The 16255-nt window shown below is 41.1% G+C and overlaps 1 protein-coding gene across 1 annotated transcript; it reads left to right on the forward strand.

The window, feature by feature from the left end:
* Nucleotides 1-731: 731 nt before the first annotated feature.
* LOC134465607 (desmoglein-2-like protein) lies at nt 732-15063 on the forward strand. The gene is made up of 14 exons (XM_063219369.1): nt 732-1004; nt 3052-3159; nt 3447-3590; nt 3689-3839; nt 4065-4234; nt 4596-4730; nt 4909-5094; nt 6268-6536; nt 9394-9539; nt 9685-9921; nt 10028-10246; nt 11563-11690; nt 11802-12086; nt 12739-15063. Exons 1-14 carry the CDS (start codon nt 954-956, stop codon nt 13891-13893), a joined length of 3384 nt encoding a protein of 1127 aa, XP_063075439.1. The 5' UTR covers nt 732-953; the 3' UTR covers nt 13894-15063.
* Nucleotides 15064-16255: the final 1192 nt, after the last annotated feature.

The following is a 16255-nucleotide window of genomic DNA, read 5'->3' on the forward strand; positions in this document are numbered from 1 at the left end:
CTGACCCCTGCCTTAATACAACGAAAAAAGCGATGGAAGGCAACGAAACAGACAAGCCAAATCTGTTGACACCTTACACCAACTGAGAGCTGTTTAAACTTGCCTGTTCATAATCAGCCTGACAGTCAGACACAAGCTATATTCTATTGCCCTGCCCACAGACCTCTTAGACAAATAGCGGTCCTCTCTCTCAAGCATTGGACACATATATGAAAAATGAGATAATAACAATAACTTTGTATAGCACAATTCATACAAGACATGCAGTTCAGCGAGATCACCAAGCAAGCAGTTTCTTTGCAGATAGCCTCCAGAACTTTTGCCATCATGCTATCGTATTGTTGTGACAATCATGAATGAATGGATTCTTTTGAACATTAGTTGTACGTAGGAAGGCCACCAGTTGATTGGTTTCTATCGCTGGTTCAGGCTATTAGCTATTTAAACAAGATCTCAGAATAATGGGAAGATTTATATTCTCAGCATCAATTTGCAAAAAGGCTCAGTATCCCTAGGGCGATGACACCCATTCAATTCCTGGGTATCTGGATGGCACTGTGACTATAACCATCCCATTCAAGATTGCATCACTACCTGCATTTCACTGGAATAATGCTCTTGTACGCGCAGCAGGAATAACTCACTCATGGGTGTGACTTGCCATAGGTGGTTAAAGGGACGCCGCCTGTGTTAGTCCCCTCCCACATCTGCCCTGTGTAATAGCATAAGGTGCTCAGGTCTGAGTCTTTGCATCAGATTCAACTCAGATGCAACTTCACAGCAAATCACAGCTTGGAGACCGCTTGTAGACAGCTCAAACCAAAGTACTACATGCTTTTGACCTCAAACAAAGTCTTCCTGGACCTCCACTTTTGAAGAACACAGTTGACCATTAACGTACATTGGTGCACAGATTGCACAGGAATAAAGGGAAATAACGTTCAGTAATTTGCATGGCTGCCAGAGGACTTGTCTTGAGGATCTTTGTCCTGATTCTAATACTGGTAAGTAGTTATTTGTAGCCTATTTGTGCAGATTCACTCATTGCAGAGAGTACTCAACTGCACCACAACATTGACATTACAGAGATCCTTAAGTTAAAGATAAAGACAGTAAGGTTATAAAATAGGCTCTGCGCAAAAGGGTTAATATTATGGACTGCTTTTTCATTCACGGATATTTTACCACCACTGCTCTGAAGTATTCCTATTGGCCTTTATTTATATATAAAGGGCGTTCAACCTCCATATTCATGCACTATCTTGAACTACCTTACTAAACAGGGCCAGAGTGTTCACTCTTTTCTTCTACTATGGCAAAATGTGTACATACAACAGCCGTGAGTGTCATTGTCACGTCTCAGACTTGGCAAGTCAGAAGAAGAGAAGCCTACACACTGTTGTTGAAATACATGAATTAACCAAAAAATACTAAAACATCAACAAGGGCCTACAACATCTGAACACTGACAAACGTACCTGTATAGACACATGAAGTAACCAAAAAATACCAAAGTAGTGCCTGCTTTTTCATCTTCCCAACCTCTTAAGTCCAAAATACTTACTGTAGCACCTAAAAGTATATTATTTTTGCTGTTCTTAAAATTATTAATTTTGACACTTTATGTGGTGCTAATTGTGCTGTGGTGTGCTGCATGTCACGCTGTAAGCATGAGCCAGAAAATCATTTGGTAGGGTAAAGATTTATGCAGACTATAACATCTGATAGGCCTACAACATCTGAACACTGACAAACATATAAACAAGGCGACAGAGTTGTACTATAAAAGCTACATTGCATAACCATGAAGGAGATTATTGATTGCAGATGTGAATTTGAGAAAAGGATTTGAAAACTTTTAAAAGTGTTTGATGGTTACGACCAGATGTTGTATCATTCTAATATAATTTGGTATTTGGGTGGGCAACTTAGACTAAATGTATAAAGAGCACAAAGTATCAAATGTGATATTATTAGTAAAAAAGTATTAAGCATTGTATAACATTGTAGCCTATACTGTATGCATAACTTTGATTGCTATGTGATCCTTTCCAAACGGTCATGATAATAACCGTGAATGCACTTCGCGTTGTCAAATTGCAGTGTTGTCAAAACTGGACAGAGATGTATCTCATACCAGTATTTATGTGAGTAGGTTCTGGAAAGTTTTATATTTCGTTAGATATTTATAAGTCAAGATGTGGGTCTTATAATATACGATCGACTTTTTGAATTTTATGTTTAGAGGTGATCATTCTAAACATATGTCTTTACTGTAATGAAGCCTTCAGATAGGCAGAGAGACAAGCACACACACACACACACACACACACACACACACACACACACACACACACACACACACACACACACACACACACACACACACACACACACACACACACACACACGCACTGCACCTCAACCATATTATCTCTGAACTGAACTCCTTCAACAATGGTTTACACTCCACCAAAACCTGTTGTATAGCTGTACCTATGTCAATATACTTGTACAATACAACCAGTGATTTAACTATTAAGAGTACGTTGAAATTCAAATCTTCTGCTAGATTTTTTTTATTGTCGAAGAAGATACAAGTTAAGTTTCCACATCGGGTTCAGTTGTGAGTTTGTTTGATAGTCAACTTTGTTATTAACGAAAAAAGATATTACACTTATATTGGGCCGGAATTGCACTGTAATAAGACAGAAGCAATTGTAAGGGGTAGCTACCGTGTGGCACCATGCTGTTGGCTATGCTGTTCTACAGAAGAGTTTCGTTGGAAAACCATGTATCTCCATTTTATATGATGTTGGGAAATTGACATTTTTATATTGGGGATTCCATTGCATTGCATTGCAAATAGCATTTTATATAGGTTTAAGAAGTATGTTCTCAAAATATTTGAATGGCAATAATTCACACACAGGTGACAGGACTTCTGAACAGTCATGTCCAATAAGAAAATGAAAAAGTTAAAAATGGTGGATACACCGTTCTGCAACAAAACCCTTCATAATAAGCTTTATTTTTTTCTGTTTGTTACAGATTACAGAAGCCCAGAGTAAGGGCAGAAGACTGAAGAGGACTGAAGAATGGCTAATCCCACCAATTGAAATTATGGAGAATACAGATTATAATACACGACTTCGAAAAGTATGATTGTTCTTACTTTCAGTTCCAAGACTTTCATAATAATCAGTTCACATGGCAACACAAGCATTACAAGGGAGTCAGTGCAACCGCTTCACTTACAACAAACAAACTCGTTGTTTATTTTAGTCTTTCATAAGACCACCTTCCGATGCCCCTAATTTACAGTAATAAGCAGTCATCAAGCTGTTTTGTTCAAAATAACATTTTCATCCATACACAATGGTTGTTTACATTGAAAATGGCATGGGTATATTACCTACTCCATTGTTTTCTAAACTTTTTTACAGATTTCAAGTAGTCGAACTGAACCAGTTCGTTATACTCTTATAGGCAAAGGAGCATCTGAAATTCACCATTTCAGAATTGATGAAACGACTGGTGAGATCTTTCTCAATGGTCATCTTGACAGAGAGGACATAGAAGTTTACAATGTGAGTTTTTTAAAATATTGGGATTGGAAAATACATGTCTCATTACCTTTGGTATGTCAGAAGCTGTTTCACAAATGTGTGTTTCTATATTATTTTAGATGACGGCACAGGCATTTTTTTTAGATGGAACCGCAGCAGAGGATCCCATTGATGTGGAAGTAATAGTTGGCGACCAAAATGATTGTGAACCCATATTTTATTTTGAGGCATCTGGTGCAACTGGGTCAATCTTTGAATTAAGTGCAGAAGGTGAGATGTCTAAATATTTGGAAATGTTCAAAATCAAAAGTTAATCATGCATACACTTCCAGCGCATGTGACTGAAGTACAAGGCAGCTTAGCAACAAGACATGCCCTGAATTACACACGGAGCCCCTCCAAGGCCCCTCTAATGCAACATGATTACATTGAGTTGCTCGTGTGTGCTTGACTATGTTCGATCATGTTCTGACTACTGTACGGTATGTCTTTCAGCGACTTTGGTCATGACAGTCACTGCCACAGATGCAGACAAAGCCGGCACCATTAACTCACAGATATCCTACACAATTGTTGAGCAAGGCCCTCTCGGAAGCCCTGATATGTTTTATATGAACAAGGCAACAGGAGAGATATTTGTGAAGTTAAGCACTCTGGACCGGGAGGTAAGTCATTTAAAAAGTAACATGAAAACTGACCTGCTTGCCTAAGGTCACCATATCATCAGATCAGGCACCAAAGTTATGTCTGACCAAAAGTTATTTCCCAGTTCTACAGTGTGCAATCTTTATCCCTCTCCTCTCATCTCCAGTCTATGTAGGCCTACTACATTAACTTACAACAATTACTAGACAAATGACCCCAAACAATATGATTGTACTGTATTGTTTTTGTAGTTTATTTTTTTATTGTAAAGCACATTGAATTGCATTTGTGTATGAAATACACTCTACAAATAAAATAGCTTTGCCTGCCTTGTCCTGTGACATGTTTCCAACACTGACATGTGTGCTTGATCATGTGCAGTCCCAGGGCAGCTACAGTCTGACAGTCGCTGCAGCCGACATGAATGGAGGAGCTGGAGGCCTAACAGGAACTGGGAAAATTGTTATCGAGATTTTGGATGAGAATGACAACATTCCAACTCTGGAAAAGACCCATGTCAGTATTTTCACTTTAAAATATCCTTAGTATTAATGTATGGTTTCAATTAATTAAAAAAAAAAAACAAGAACAAAAAATATATGTTGAGATAAATGTTACACGGTGTGCTATTTTATGGAGGATTTTAAATTTCTCTAATATGCAAGTGAATTGAGACAAATCATTTTATTGGCAGTTTGTGCTCGACGTAGAGGAGAACACATTCAATGTGACGGTGTTGACACTGCAAGCACTGGATGCTGACCTAATGCATACAGACAACTGGTTGGCCGTTTTCACCATTGTGTCCGGGAATGAAGATGGATACTTCACCATCACCACAAACAAAAAGACAAATGAGGGAATAATGGTGCTGAACAAGGTGTGCCATTAAGTTACACTCACACACAGATGTCTGCACCTTACAACACTACCACTACTGGTGTCCTATTTTGTACAGTACACTGTACTTATTACATGGCTCAATGTATTCTGTAGAATGCGCCGTTCACCCCAATGTTCACATATCTATTATTTCTGAATAACAGCATGCAATGGCTACAGACGGAATGTCTGTTACCTAGCAACGTCAGCTGATTTTGACATTTGGAAAACTGCTGAACTGATCATAATCGTTATTATGATGATGTATAATCATAATTATGATGAAATAGAGGAAGAGGACATATATGAACTTGGAGGTTGTAGATAGCATGTGCATGAACTACCAAAAATTAAACAATCATACCATTGGCATTTCAAACGAACATTCTACAGTATGTGAGTCTAAGTTAGACGCTTGCGACAGACAAGCATCTACGTAATGTGCTTGCTAGAATCTGATGCAGTTGGGGAAGGGAGAATACAGGAATAGAACATCTTTGTATTCAATTTAAGGCTAGCCATGTTATAAGCGGTATAACATTCAGTGAAGCAGTCCCTTTTGTGGATTAGCAGCTCTAAGTCGTGGGCTATTCCATGACAGGGACCTTCCTGCCGAATGTTATCCCTTACATAATGGAAAAGTGACAGGTACATCTAAAACTGAAGCTCTATACACAGAGGATTGCATAACTAGGCTATAGTTGATGTGGACCCCAAGAAACCAGATGATTTGTCTGCATGGGTCATTTCACATGAAATCAGAGACTTTGGGGCCTGACCAACACAGATTCGAAGTAAACTTGGTGTACCTTTTTGGTGGCAAGGTAGAACTCGTGAATCTGGCACAAATATTTAGGAAGAAACCAAGAAAGTAAATTGATGCTTTCCACATTGAAGTATACAATTTGATGCTCCACTGCTGCATCCATAAATTTGCCACAGACTTTACCCACAAGCTTTGCTCAAATGTCAGTGCAGATATCAGAAAAGCAGAGCCTGCTACTCTGCATTCCATTAGCGAGTATGATGCCAAACTCAATGTCTGACAATCGTCTGGTGTATTGACCGCAGTGACGCAATCAAGAAAAAACATACACAGTTGGCCTATGGTGTTACAGGTCATACTAAACAATAACATACAGTAATATGGAACATGTGTATGTCCTTGCAGGCCATAGATTATGAGGAACTGAAAGAGCTTGATCTCCAGTTTTCTGTTTCCAATGTGGCCAAGTACCACTCCTCTGTCATCACCAAAGCCACAGAGACTAAGACCTACTCTATCAAGGTTCGTGTCAAAAGGAAACTACAGTTTCGCTTTGAGCCTGCAGTCAAACATGTGTCTGTGCCAGAGGACCCCGCCCTTATGGACCTGAAGCAGATCATCGCCACTTACAAGGTCATCGACAGAGACACAATGCTGCATGCCACCAATGTCATGTAAGAACACTTTTTTTAATGTGTACAGTATCATTATTACTGATCTACAATAATGATGTTTACATCTAAATGTAATGCACGTGACAGTTTTGAAATGTACCCTTCAGTGTCTCCATTATGTTAGCCGGTAGTACCAGGCCCAAGGCATACTGTTCTCCAGTTGTAAGCCGTGTGTGACTGTGAGTCTGTCTGTCTGAGATTTTTCGTTCCATAACTTTTGGATGGGTTTAGAGATTTGCACCAAATCTTATGTGCTAACCCTCTATAACGAGGCATATGTATTTGTATTACATTTAAGAGGCCAACACCAAAGTTCTTCTACAGTAAGCGGTCTCACTGATGAAAACGCCCATAGGAATGGGGACAGTTCGTAACAGAAGTATGGCGGTGTGCAAATAATATAATGCCTGCTCTGCTGCCAACAGCCAATGAATTATGCCGAACAGAACAAACTTTGTTCCAATCATCTTGCAGCCTCCAGCTCCACTGTTGCTCTTGTGCAGTTATGATGAAGTACTGTACCTGTGCAGTGTCAAATTAACCTATGACAAAAGTAGCTTTAAAAGTTTATTTACTCACAAGACAAAACTTAAAGGAGCACTCCTGTCAATTTCAATATGCTGTTGTATTGGTCACGCTACCCTTGACTTGTCAGTACCCGGTGATGCTGCATTCTTTGGCTCAGCCCTTTCCGAGATGTGAGCTATTCTAATGGGGGCAGCTTTTGTGTACATTTTAGAAAATCTTAATATAGGCATACTCCAAATATTTTCCCAAAAGGTATCGCTGTTTGCTAGTTGTCTACTGATGTTGCATAACCTTTTGGATGTTTTTGGGAATAAATCAAGATGGTTTTTTGAAATATAAGCAAACACCTGTCCCCATTACAATGACCAGGATCTCGGAAAAGGCTGAAGAAAAAGAAAAAAAAATCTCAGATACTAACAAGTCCATGCTAGTGCGAGCATTACAACTGCATGTTGAAATTGGCTGAGGTTACCCTTAAACACCCTAGTCCAGTGGTTCTCATCCCTTTTTGAACAAACACCCTATTGCCCTCATCATAGGCCCTCCAACGCCCCCTTGAGTTCATCATAAGCCTACCAATGCCCCCCTTTGTATTGAAAACTAAAATAGATCAATGCCCCCCAATGGGGACTAAGCCCCACCCCGACTCAGCTGTATCCTTCTCTGCACCCCCCTAGGTCTCCCCAACGCCCCCTGGGGGGCTGTAGTGCCCCCGTTGAGAAAGACCTCCCTAGTCTAATAAGCTTTTCTTGGCGTTTTTAACCATATGATTTTCATGACCATTAACTCTCTGGCTGTCATAAACTTGCACTTCGCCATTCATTGTAAGATGGTTTGGTCTTACTAATAGAAATAGCTCCCTGACTGTGTCGCCAAGATAGCCGCCAAGTGAGGTAACTTTAACAACAAGAGCTTTGCCAACGCTTTCAAGATGTTAGATTTCTTGTTTGTGCAATAACATTTGTGCGAACACTGTGATAAGTCAACATGATCTCCAAAAATTCCGTGCTCCTGGACACGGATGTTAAGGACACAAAATCCGTGTCCAGCAGCACGGATTTCGCCAAAATTCGGTGCTAATGGACACAGAATTATTTTCCGTGATGGACACACAGAAGTGCTCTCTATACTCCCACAGCTCTATGTTTCCACAGTCTTGTGTTTTCTCAGGATTTTTTTAATTTAAAATATTTTGTCTAAAAAAAACATTTCTTACTGACAGGTTAGGGTTAGGGATTGTTTTGGTCTGGGCACAGCTAGTTTTCTTTCATTCATTATATGAGTTTGATAGCCTAGCAACCAACTGGAAAAGGTATTTCTCAAAAATATGTCTTAAATGACAGGTTAAGGTTAGGGAATGTTTTGGTCAGGGCACAACTTAAATTGCTATAGCATTATTTTGTTTAGGATTAGCATTTGGTATGTATTTTGTAATGATAGAGTTAACACAGTGCTGTGGTAATAGCCTATAGAAAGCACTTCCGTGTGCCCATCACAGAAAACAATTCCGTGTCCAGGAGCACGGAAAACATTTCCGTGCCCAGGAGCACGGAATTTTGGCAAAATCCGTGCTCCTGGACACGGATTTCGTGTCCTTAACATCCTTGTCCAGGAGCACGGAATTTTTGGAGATCAGGCTGGATAAGTCAATAAATTGATTACATTTTGGAGACCAACACTTTCAAGAGGGTTGATTTTTTTTGTTTGCATGATACATTATAAGTAATGGATCCATGTTTCATAGTTTTGTAGGGAGAATAAAACGGCACAGTTCTATGAAGCTATTGCAGGTAGAGGCATAAGAATTGATGCTTTGACGTCGATTTCTATCCGTTTGCATTAGATCAGATTATATTCCAAGTAGGCCTATGGTACATGGAATGCAAACATAGTTTTACCAAAGAGGGTGGAGTAATAAAGAGGCTTCGAAACCCGCCCACCCAATGCAAAAGTGTGTGCTCAAGTTGGGTCTCCTAAGGGGGCGTTGTCCCCTCCTTCTTCTTCTATTTTTGAGGTGTTTGCACTAGAAGTGCGCTACCGCCATCTACAGTGCTAAGGGTACTCCATTTATTCTCAACCTGAGGACTCCGAAGGTCTCCTAACCAAAGGTCTCCTAAAGGGGCGTTCACCCGACAGAAAGTGGATACCAGAAATGAACTAGAATGACTTATCTCTGTCTAGAGTATCTCTGGTGTTACTTTACAGTTAAGTCATCCACTGTTTATTTGCTTGTTTGTTAATTCATTTTTATGATGGAATGATTTAAGTATTTATTTATTCATTATTTTTTGTTTTGTGCTCATGGTCTTATTTACACTGTCTCCTTCAGATATAGAAAAGGAACAGATCAGGATAACTGGATTTCTATAGACTCAATCACCGGTGAGATCAGACTTAACAAAGTCCCAGACCGAGAATCCAAGTATCTGATCAATGGGAAATACTACGCTAAAATAATTTGTTTCACAAAAGTTGGTAGGTTTCTGGTCATTTTTTGATTGTTTTTGTGTGTCGATTTTGTTTGTACAGCATCTTGCCATGATAGTGTGCATATTGTCATTGTCAATACTGTATCTCTATGTTATTATGATTGCAGTAAAGTTGGAATATTCTATTTCAGACTCCTCAGGAAGCTCCCAGACAGTTACCGGAACAATTGCTATTAATGTTGAGGACTTCAATGACAATTGCCCAAAGCTGACCAGCACCACTCAGAATGTATGCATTCCCGATGAAGACGATGCAGTGTATGTCACAGCGGTAGACGAGGATTCCTCACCACAGAACGGACCACCATTTCACTTTGAAATTACCCATAACAATGACCAGTGGTCTGTGGAGCATCTGCCAGAGAATGGTAAGTATTTACACACGGTCAATGATAGGCTCTAAATTCGTATATCATAGAGCCATATTGTAGAAAAATTGACTAACTGATCCCGATCTCTGGAAAAAAAATTCAGGTACAACAGTGATCCTCCGACCCAAACACAGTTTCTTGTTTCCTGGCACATATAAAATCTCCATGGAGATCAAAGACCAGAAGGGAAAGGCCTGCCCTGATGAGCAGGTGTTGACTCTGGAGGTGTGCACAACAACGCGTGGGGATCCTCGGGATCGTCGGGTCAAGCTAGGAGTAGGAGGCATCCTTGTTATGCTTTTGGGATTTATTCTGCTATTCTGTGAGTGCACTCTTCTCAGTGTGGATTTTTTTTTCTTATTTTTGACACTGTACAGCTGTATCAGCTGGTTTCTTAAGGGAAACTAACTGTGTAGAAAACTAGTAGCTACTACAATATTGCATGGGGAACCATCATTAGTACCAAAATATTATGACTGACTTGGTATTTATCTTCATTTCAAGAACTGCATCTTGTCACTATTTGTTGTGATTCTGTCAGATACGCTATCCAATATAAGATTGCTGATGGTTTATACAGTACTGTAGGTGTTAAGAGACACTGTCCTCATGGAGTACATGCTTAATAACTTTTACATAGTCTACATATGTGTGGATTATTGGCGGTGGTATTCATTACCTCTGCCAAGGTGGTTGTGTTTTCAGTCACGTTGGTTTGTCTGTCTGTTTGTCTGTCTGTCCGTCCGTCTGTCTGTCTGTCTGTCTGTCTGCCAGCAGAAAACTCAAAAAGTTGCAGTATGAACGTATTTTGCTGAAACTTTGTGTAGTTGTTGTAAATGACAAAAGGAACAAGTGATTACATTTTGGTGGTGATCCGGATCACAATTCAGATCCAGGATTTGTTTTAAAGAATCTTCACCATTAAAGGATAAGGGAAATTTTGACATTCCAGTTTCTAACTCCACAAAAAGAAGGCAGACAGACTTTTTTAAAATGAGGGGGTAACATAGTTTCCTGGTGAACCAGAAGCTATGTGTTGACGCCCAGGGGGCTGGGCTACACAATCCTTCTGGTACACCTGTGATTCGCTCTCCTCCTCCGTTTTCGACCGGGGCAGCACGACGAATCAGGATCGTAGGGAGGGATTTCAATGGGTATGACGTTTATCGAACGCAACACCCTCCCCCAGGGTAGTTCGGCTGTGCCCGCCCCCTCCCTGAATCACAACAGTAATGGCGGCGTGCGAGGAGTTATCATGCGTCGGGATGGAAGCAGCAATTTCAGCTGTGTTATCCAAAATACCTCAAGTTGATTTTCTAAAGGACGTTGTTCTGTTTTGGTTCCCGACCTGGCAGCGCTTACGTGACGACACGTCCTACGTCACAAAGCTTCAACGTGAGTGGTCGAAGTGTCATGTCATTCATATGAGGTTGCTCCAACCGCGTGCAAGCATCTTTTGACTAAACCCGCCTGCGGAGAGGCGTGAAAGGGCAGTGTGCCAGTAGCCTGTTACTTACAGGCTACTGGTTCACCAGGAAAGTAACATAGTCAAATGTTCTATGAAACAACTTCCTTGGCAGAGATGTGCGCTCTCTGTGTGCATTTTCTAGTTTTAACATGTTTCCTGTGTGGTTCCAGTACTGCTCCTTCTGTTGCTGTTCTGCCTGTGCCATTCTGGAGCACCGTCGTGTGGCTTTAAGGCCATACTCTGGACAGCTCAGGAGCATCTGATTGATTATCACACCGAGGGCAAAGGCGAAGACAAGGTATAACATACAGTATAACACGGTCAGAACTGCTGTAACACTGCTGTGTTTTGAAGCAAAGAGTAGTCAGGCGACGATGTTCATCTGAAACTTGTCATTTTCACTTCACAGGATTTGCAGAGTCTGGTCCTCCCAATAGACACCACTGATACACGTCCAGGTATCGTCATACCAGGTGGCTCTACAATAAGCAATGTATCACAAGGAGGCTACATAAGCAATGTATCAGGAGGCTACATAAGCAATGTATCAGGAGGCTACACAAGCAATGTATCAGGAGGCTACACAAGCAATGTATCCGGAGGCTACACAAGCAATGTATCACAAGGAGGCTACACAAGTGAATTTGAAGGTATTGCTCTCTCAGAGGAATTCCTTAGGGAGTATGTTTCAAAGGTGAGGATGTTTTTTTTTATTATTACTGTTGTTGTTTTTGGTTACTACACTGCCGTGCAATACTAGAACGCAGTAACTCAAAATGGTCGAAAAAATTTTCATATCGGAAATCGGTTCTAAACTACCTCATTTGTCTTGTGTCCAAAAATGGTGGTCCAACACCGTTCCGTTTTGGAGAAAACTCATTTTGAAAGTGCAAAAATGACCCAAAAAAGGTTAAACAAAAACGCTGTAAATCGGCGAGTTACTGCTGCACGTTCCAATGGGACTGGTTTGGGAGTAGACAGTAATACAAGCTAAGAACGCAGTAACTCCTGCAGTAACTCCATTTTGTGGCAGTAATACCAGCCAAGAACGCAGTAACTCTGTTTTTTGTGGCAAAAAGACACATAAATGTTGTTTTTTGGGTTTTTTTTTGTGTGCATTAAATTTCTATCCTAAACAAGCATTACCAGGAAGTGTCACCACCAATTTACCGACAACACAGTTATCGCGCCATATGGAAAACTTTGAAGCCTTTTTTCTCAGTTTGCCGTTTTCAGAGTTACTGCGTTCTAAGATTGTAGGGCAGTACAGTTAACTAAATGTAAAAGAAATGTACACTGTCTGTCAGACCCAACATGGCTCTTCACTGTTCTCTTGTTAACATCAGAAACTCTATACGGTTGAGGAGCTGCAGGGCGAGAAGGAAACGCTGCTGATGTACGAGTACGAGGGCCAGGAGTCTCCGGCAGGCTCAGTGGGCTGCTGTAGTCTTCTGGAGGACGACAATGACCTGGCCTTCCTCCATGACCTGGGACCCAAATTCAAGACTCTGGCTGAAATCTGTGTTGGCAGGGAAATTGTCGTTGAGTCCAGCACTGTCACTGTCACAGCCCCTCAACCCCCGTACCATGTGATCCAGCCTCCCAGTCATCCCCTTCCACACGGGACCATTGACTTTGACTCCAGCACCGTGACTGTCATAGCTCCTGCTCCTCCACAGCCGGCTGTGACAACCCATGTGTCATCCCATGTGTCATCCCATGTGGATATCAGTAGAGACATTACCAACAGCATCAGTGCTGCCAGAGCTGAGGCCAGCAGCTTGGCTACTTCCTCCTCTTTGCTCCAGGAAAGCATCATCTCGTCTGGACGCCCTGCTACCACCACCGTACACGTTAAGGAGAACGTTGTGGTCCCCACCCAAACGCTTCTCATCCAGCAACCAACTCTTTACTGTGCTGCTGCACCACCTATGTATGTTGTGGACCCACAGCCCCATCATACCCTGATGTTGACGCCTGCTGTCAATGTGGGTCAAAACCTGGTGATGGTAGAGAGCAATGCCACCAGTCAGCTGCAGGGGATAAGTCAGGGTGTGGTTGGCATGGGCAACATACAGGGAGCCCACGGCTTGGTTCTGGTGGAGGGAATCACCTCGGCTGCTGGTGAGCAGCAAGTTATTGGCACATTAGGCAAAAGGCAAGTGGTCACAGTCGAGACACAGCAAGGCACCAGAAGTGGCTTTGGGACAGGAATTGGCCACAGTGCGACTTTAGGCTTAGGTAGTGCTTCACTGGCAGAGACAGCAGTGTCTGCTGCAAGTGGCAGGCTTCATCATGAAGCCAGTGGAGGATTGATTCAGGTTATCCCATCACAAGCCAGCGCAAGTCAGAGTGTAGGGCTGAGAGGTCAAAGTGCACCGTCCTTCTGTGTGATGCCTGAGACAGTGTTTGACAGCACACACAAAGTTGTCGTACAGGAGAATGTTTCGGTCACTGAGAGAACCATGCAGTCAAGTGGCATAGCATACAATGCAACTTAAAACTAACTTTTGCCTTAGTGCAGAAGGCCTGATACAAAAAGTTATTGAGTATAAAGTAACCAAAACATTGATCTATTTTGTGGCGGTTACCACACCTTCATGTGGTTTATATTGCCTATATTGTAGAGAAGGAGGCATATTGTCGTCTATTAACACAGTGTTAAGACATTTATGGAAGAATAAGTCATGAATATCAACATGTATTTGGCAAATAAGGCATCTCAAGTAAATGGATGTCAAATTATTTATGAAAATGTATAATGTTGTCTGGTGTATTGCATATGTTTATGAATAGTCAGTATTACTGCAAAGTAGTCTTAGAAGGTTAGAAGGAGCTCCTGACACCTGAACAATTACATACATTCACAAATCTGTGATCGTGGGGCCAAGACCGTTGAGTCCAGCACTGTATCTCTCACACCCCCTACACAGCCCCCTGCAACTCATGTGGTAATTTCTTCTGCTCAGAAATACTGTAGCCGAAGCTATTTGAAAGGGAATCCAAAATGTGGATTGTCATGATAGACGGAGGCAGGTTCAAGTTTTTGTGTCCAAAGGGAAAGAAGCCTTTGAACAAGAGATAGTATTACGTCTTATGTACAATTTCTGCTGTGGTTGTTATATAGATAGATTTGTGTTTTATGTTTATCTGTGCCTATCATCTTTTTTTATTTCTTTGTTTAATTATGTTTCAGTTCAATTATTTACCAATGTTGCTCCATTTATGTTATCTTTTACTTTTTTATGATTTGAATTTGCATGCAGTAGTCTTGTGCTCGTGTCTATCAGCATGATTTGGATTTGGTTTTCTTTTCTTTTCTTGCAAGGAGGAGAGAATTTGTCACTGTACAGAAATAGTTGAGAATTAGCTTTTGTTGTTTTTTTATCTAGTTTCTAGTCCATGGTGAAATAAATCAATTTCTCATTTAAATGTGTCATTTGCTTCTTAAATGTAAAAAAGAAAGCAGTTGAGGAAAACAACCAAAAATAATTATATATCATTTATGGCCCATCTCTCTGTGATAGATGGAGGTGACCAAACAGAGAGCGTGAGAGAATTATGGTGTGATCACTGTGCTGTGTTGACAACAGTAACATTGTAGATACTTTTTTCAATAAAATGGGTGTCTTTTTGTGGAAGTCTTCCTTGTGAAGCAAATTGTTGTTCTGACGCTGTTGATGTTCTGACGTTTGATAAGAAGTTACTTGAACCCACAAGTCTGCTGGGTTTCTGAGGAATTGCCTCAGGACTGTAAGATACATACTTGACACACCTTTTGAGTTCTGCAGAAGTTGCAAATTGTCAGGTGCCAGGGAAAGTCAGACAAGAGAGAAAGTCTCTCTCTCTCTCTCACACACACACACACACACACACACACACACACACACACACACACACACACACACACACACACACACACACACCTATTTACAGAGGTAAAAGTAGGAAGAACAAGTTATTCTTGCTACTTCGTCTTTCCGTATTTGCTCTCAAAATATGATTCCACTACATCCTTTTCCTGAGACCAACTGGAAATGGCTGGAAATTTTAACCCATGATATACCTCCCTGGTGTGTGTGTGTGTGTGTGTGTGTGTGTGTGTGTGTGTGTGTGTGTGTGTGTGTGTGTGTGTTTCTCTGAGCATGTGTGTGAGTGAATATTGAGTAAGTATCCAATCAGTGTTCTGAAGCCACCTCAGAGCTTTGCTGATTGATGTACAGTATAGTCACTCTCAGAAGACGGAGAAACATATCAGAAATTCCCACAAATTCCCACGGGAGTGGCATGACTACACCTTGATTATCTGGAAGTCGTACCAGCCCAGGGGTGCACTTCTCGAAGCAATAGCTGGTTACTACCTAAGCTGTTTGCAATGCAGTTTCACATTGGCAACTACCCAAGTTACTAACTGGCTAGCCACCAATCTTTTGAGAAACGCACCCCAGATTTCCATACAGTACATGTCCAGAACACACCCAACACACATGTTGCCCCACCCACCCAGCGAAACCCCCTTGTTGTTTTTCTTTCTTTCCTTCACGCTGTGATGTGTCTGTGTTGATTTCCATTCATCCAGGTAATGTTAACCAATTTCTCCCTCTCCAACACTATTTCTTTGAAAGTCTTATCACTATTTTTTGAGTTTGGGGGAAAACAAGCAAGAAAAAAAATAACAAAGCAACTAACAATGTTAAAGTCATTATCTTGTAAGTGGAGGCAAGAATCAAAGGACTTGTAAGAACCCAAAATGTAATGACTGCCCATAACGTAATAACTGCCCATAACGTAATAATTTGGGCGTAATAAAACCCATAACGTAATAACTTGCCCATAACGTAATAAAAAATCCTTACCCATAAC

The sequence above is a fragment of the Engraulis encrasicolus genome, chromosome 16, assembly GCF_034702125.1.
Source record: "Engraulis encrasicolus isolate BLACKSEA-1 chromosome 16, IST_EnEncr_1.0, whole genome shotgun sequence".
NCBI classification, from domain to species: Eukaryota; Metazoa; Chordata; class Actinopteri; order Clupeiformes; family Engraulidae; genus Engraulis; species Engraulis encrasicolus.

Coding starts and splice junctions, on each gene's coding strand:
- LOC134465607 (XM_063219369.1), top strand. CDS start 954: ATGGCTGCCAGAGGACTTGTCTTGAGGATCTTTGTCCTGATTCTAATA. Junction 4,731..4,908: donor CAACTCTGGAAAAGACCCAT/GTCAGTATTTTC, acceptor TTTTATTGGCAG/TTTGTGCTCGACGTAGAGGA. Junction 12,087..12,738: donor TTAGGGAGTATGTTTCAAAG/GTGAGGATGTTT, acceptor TGTTAACATCAG/AAACTCTATACGGTTGAGGA.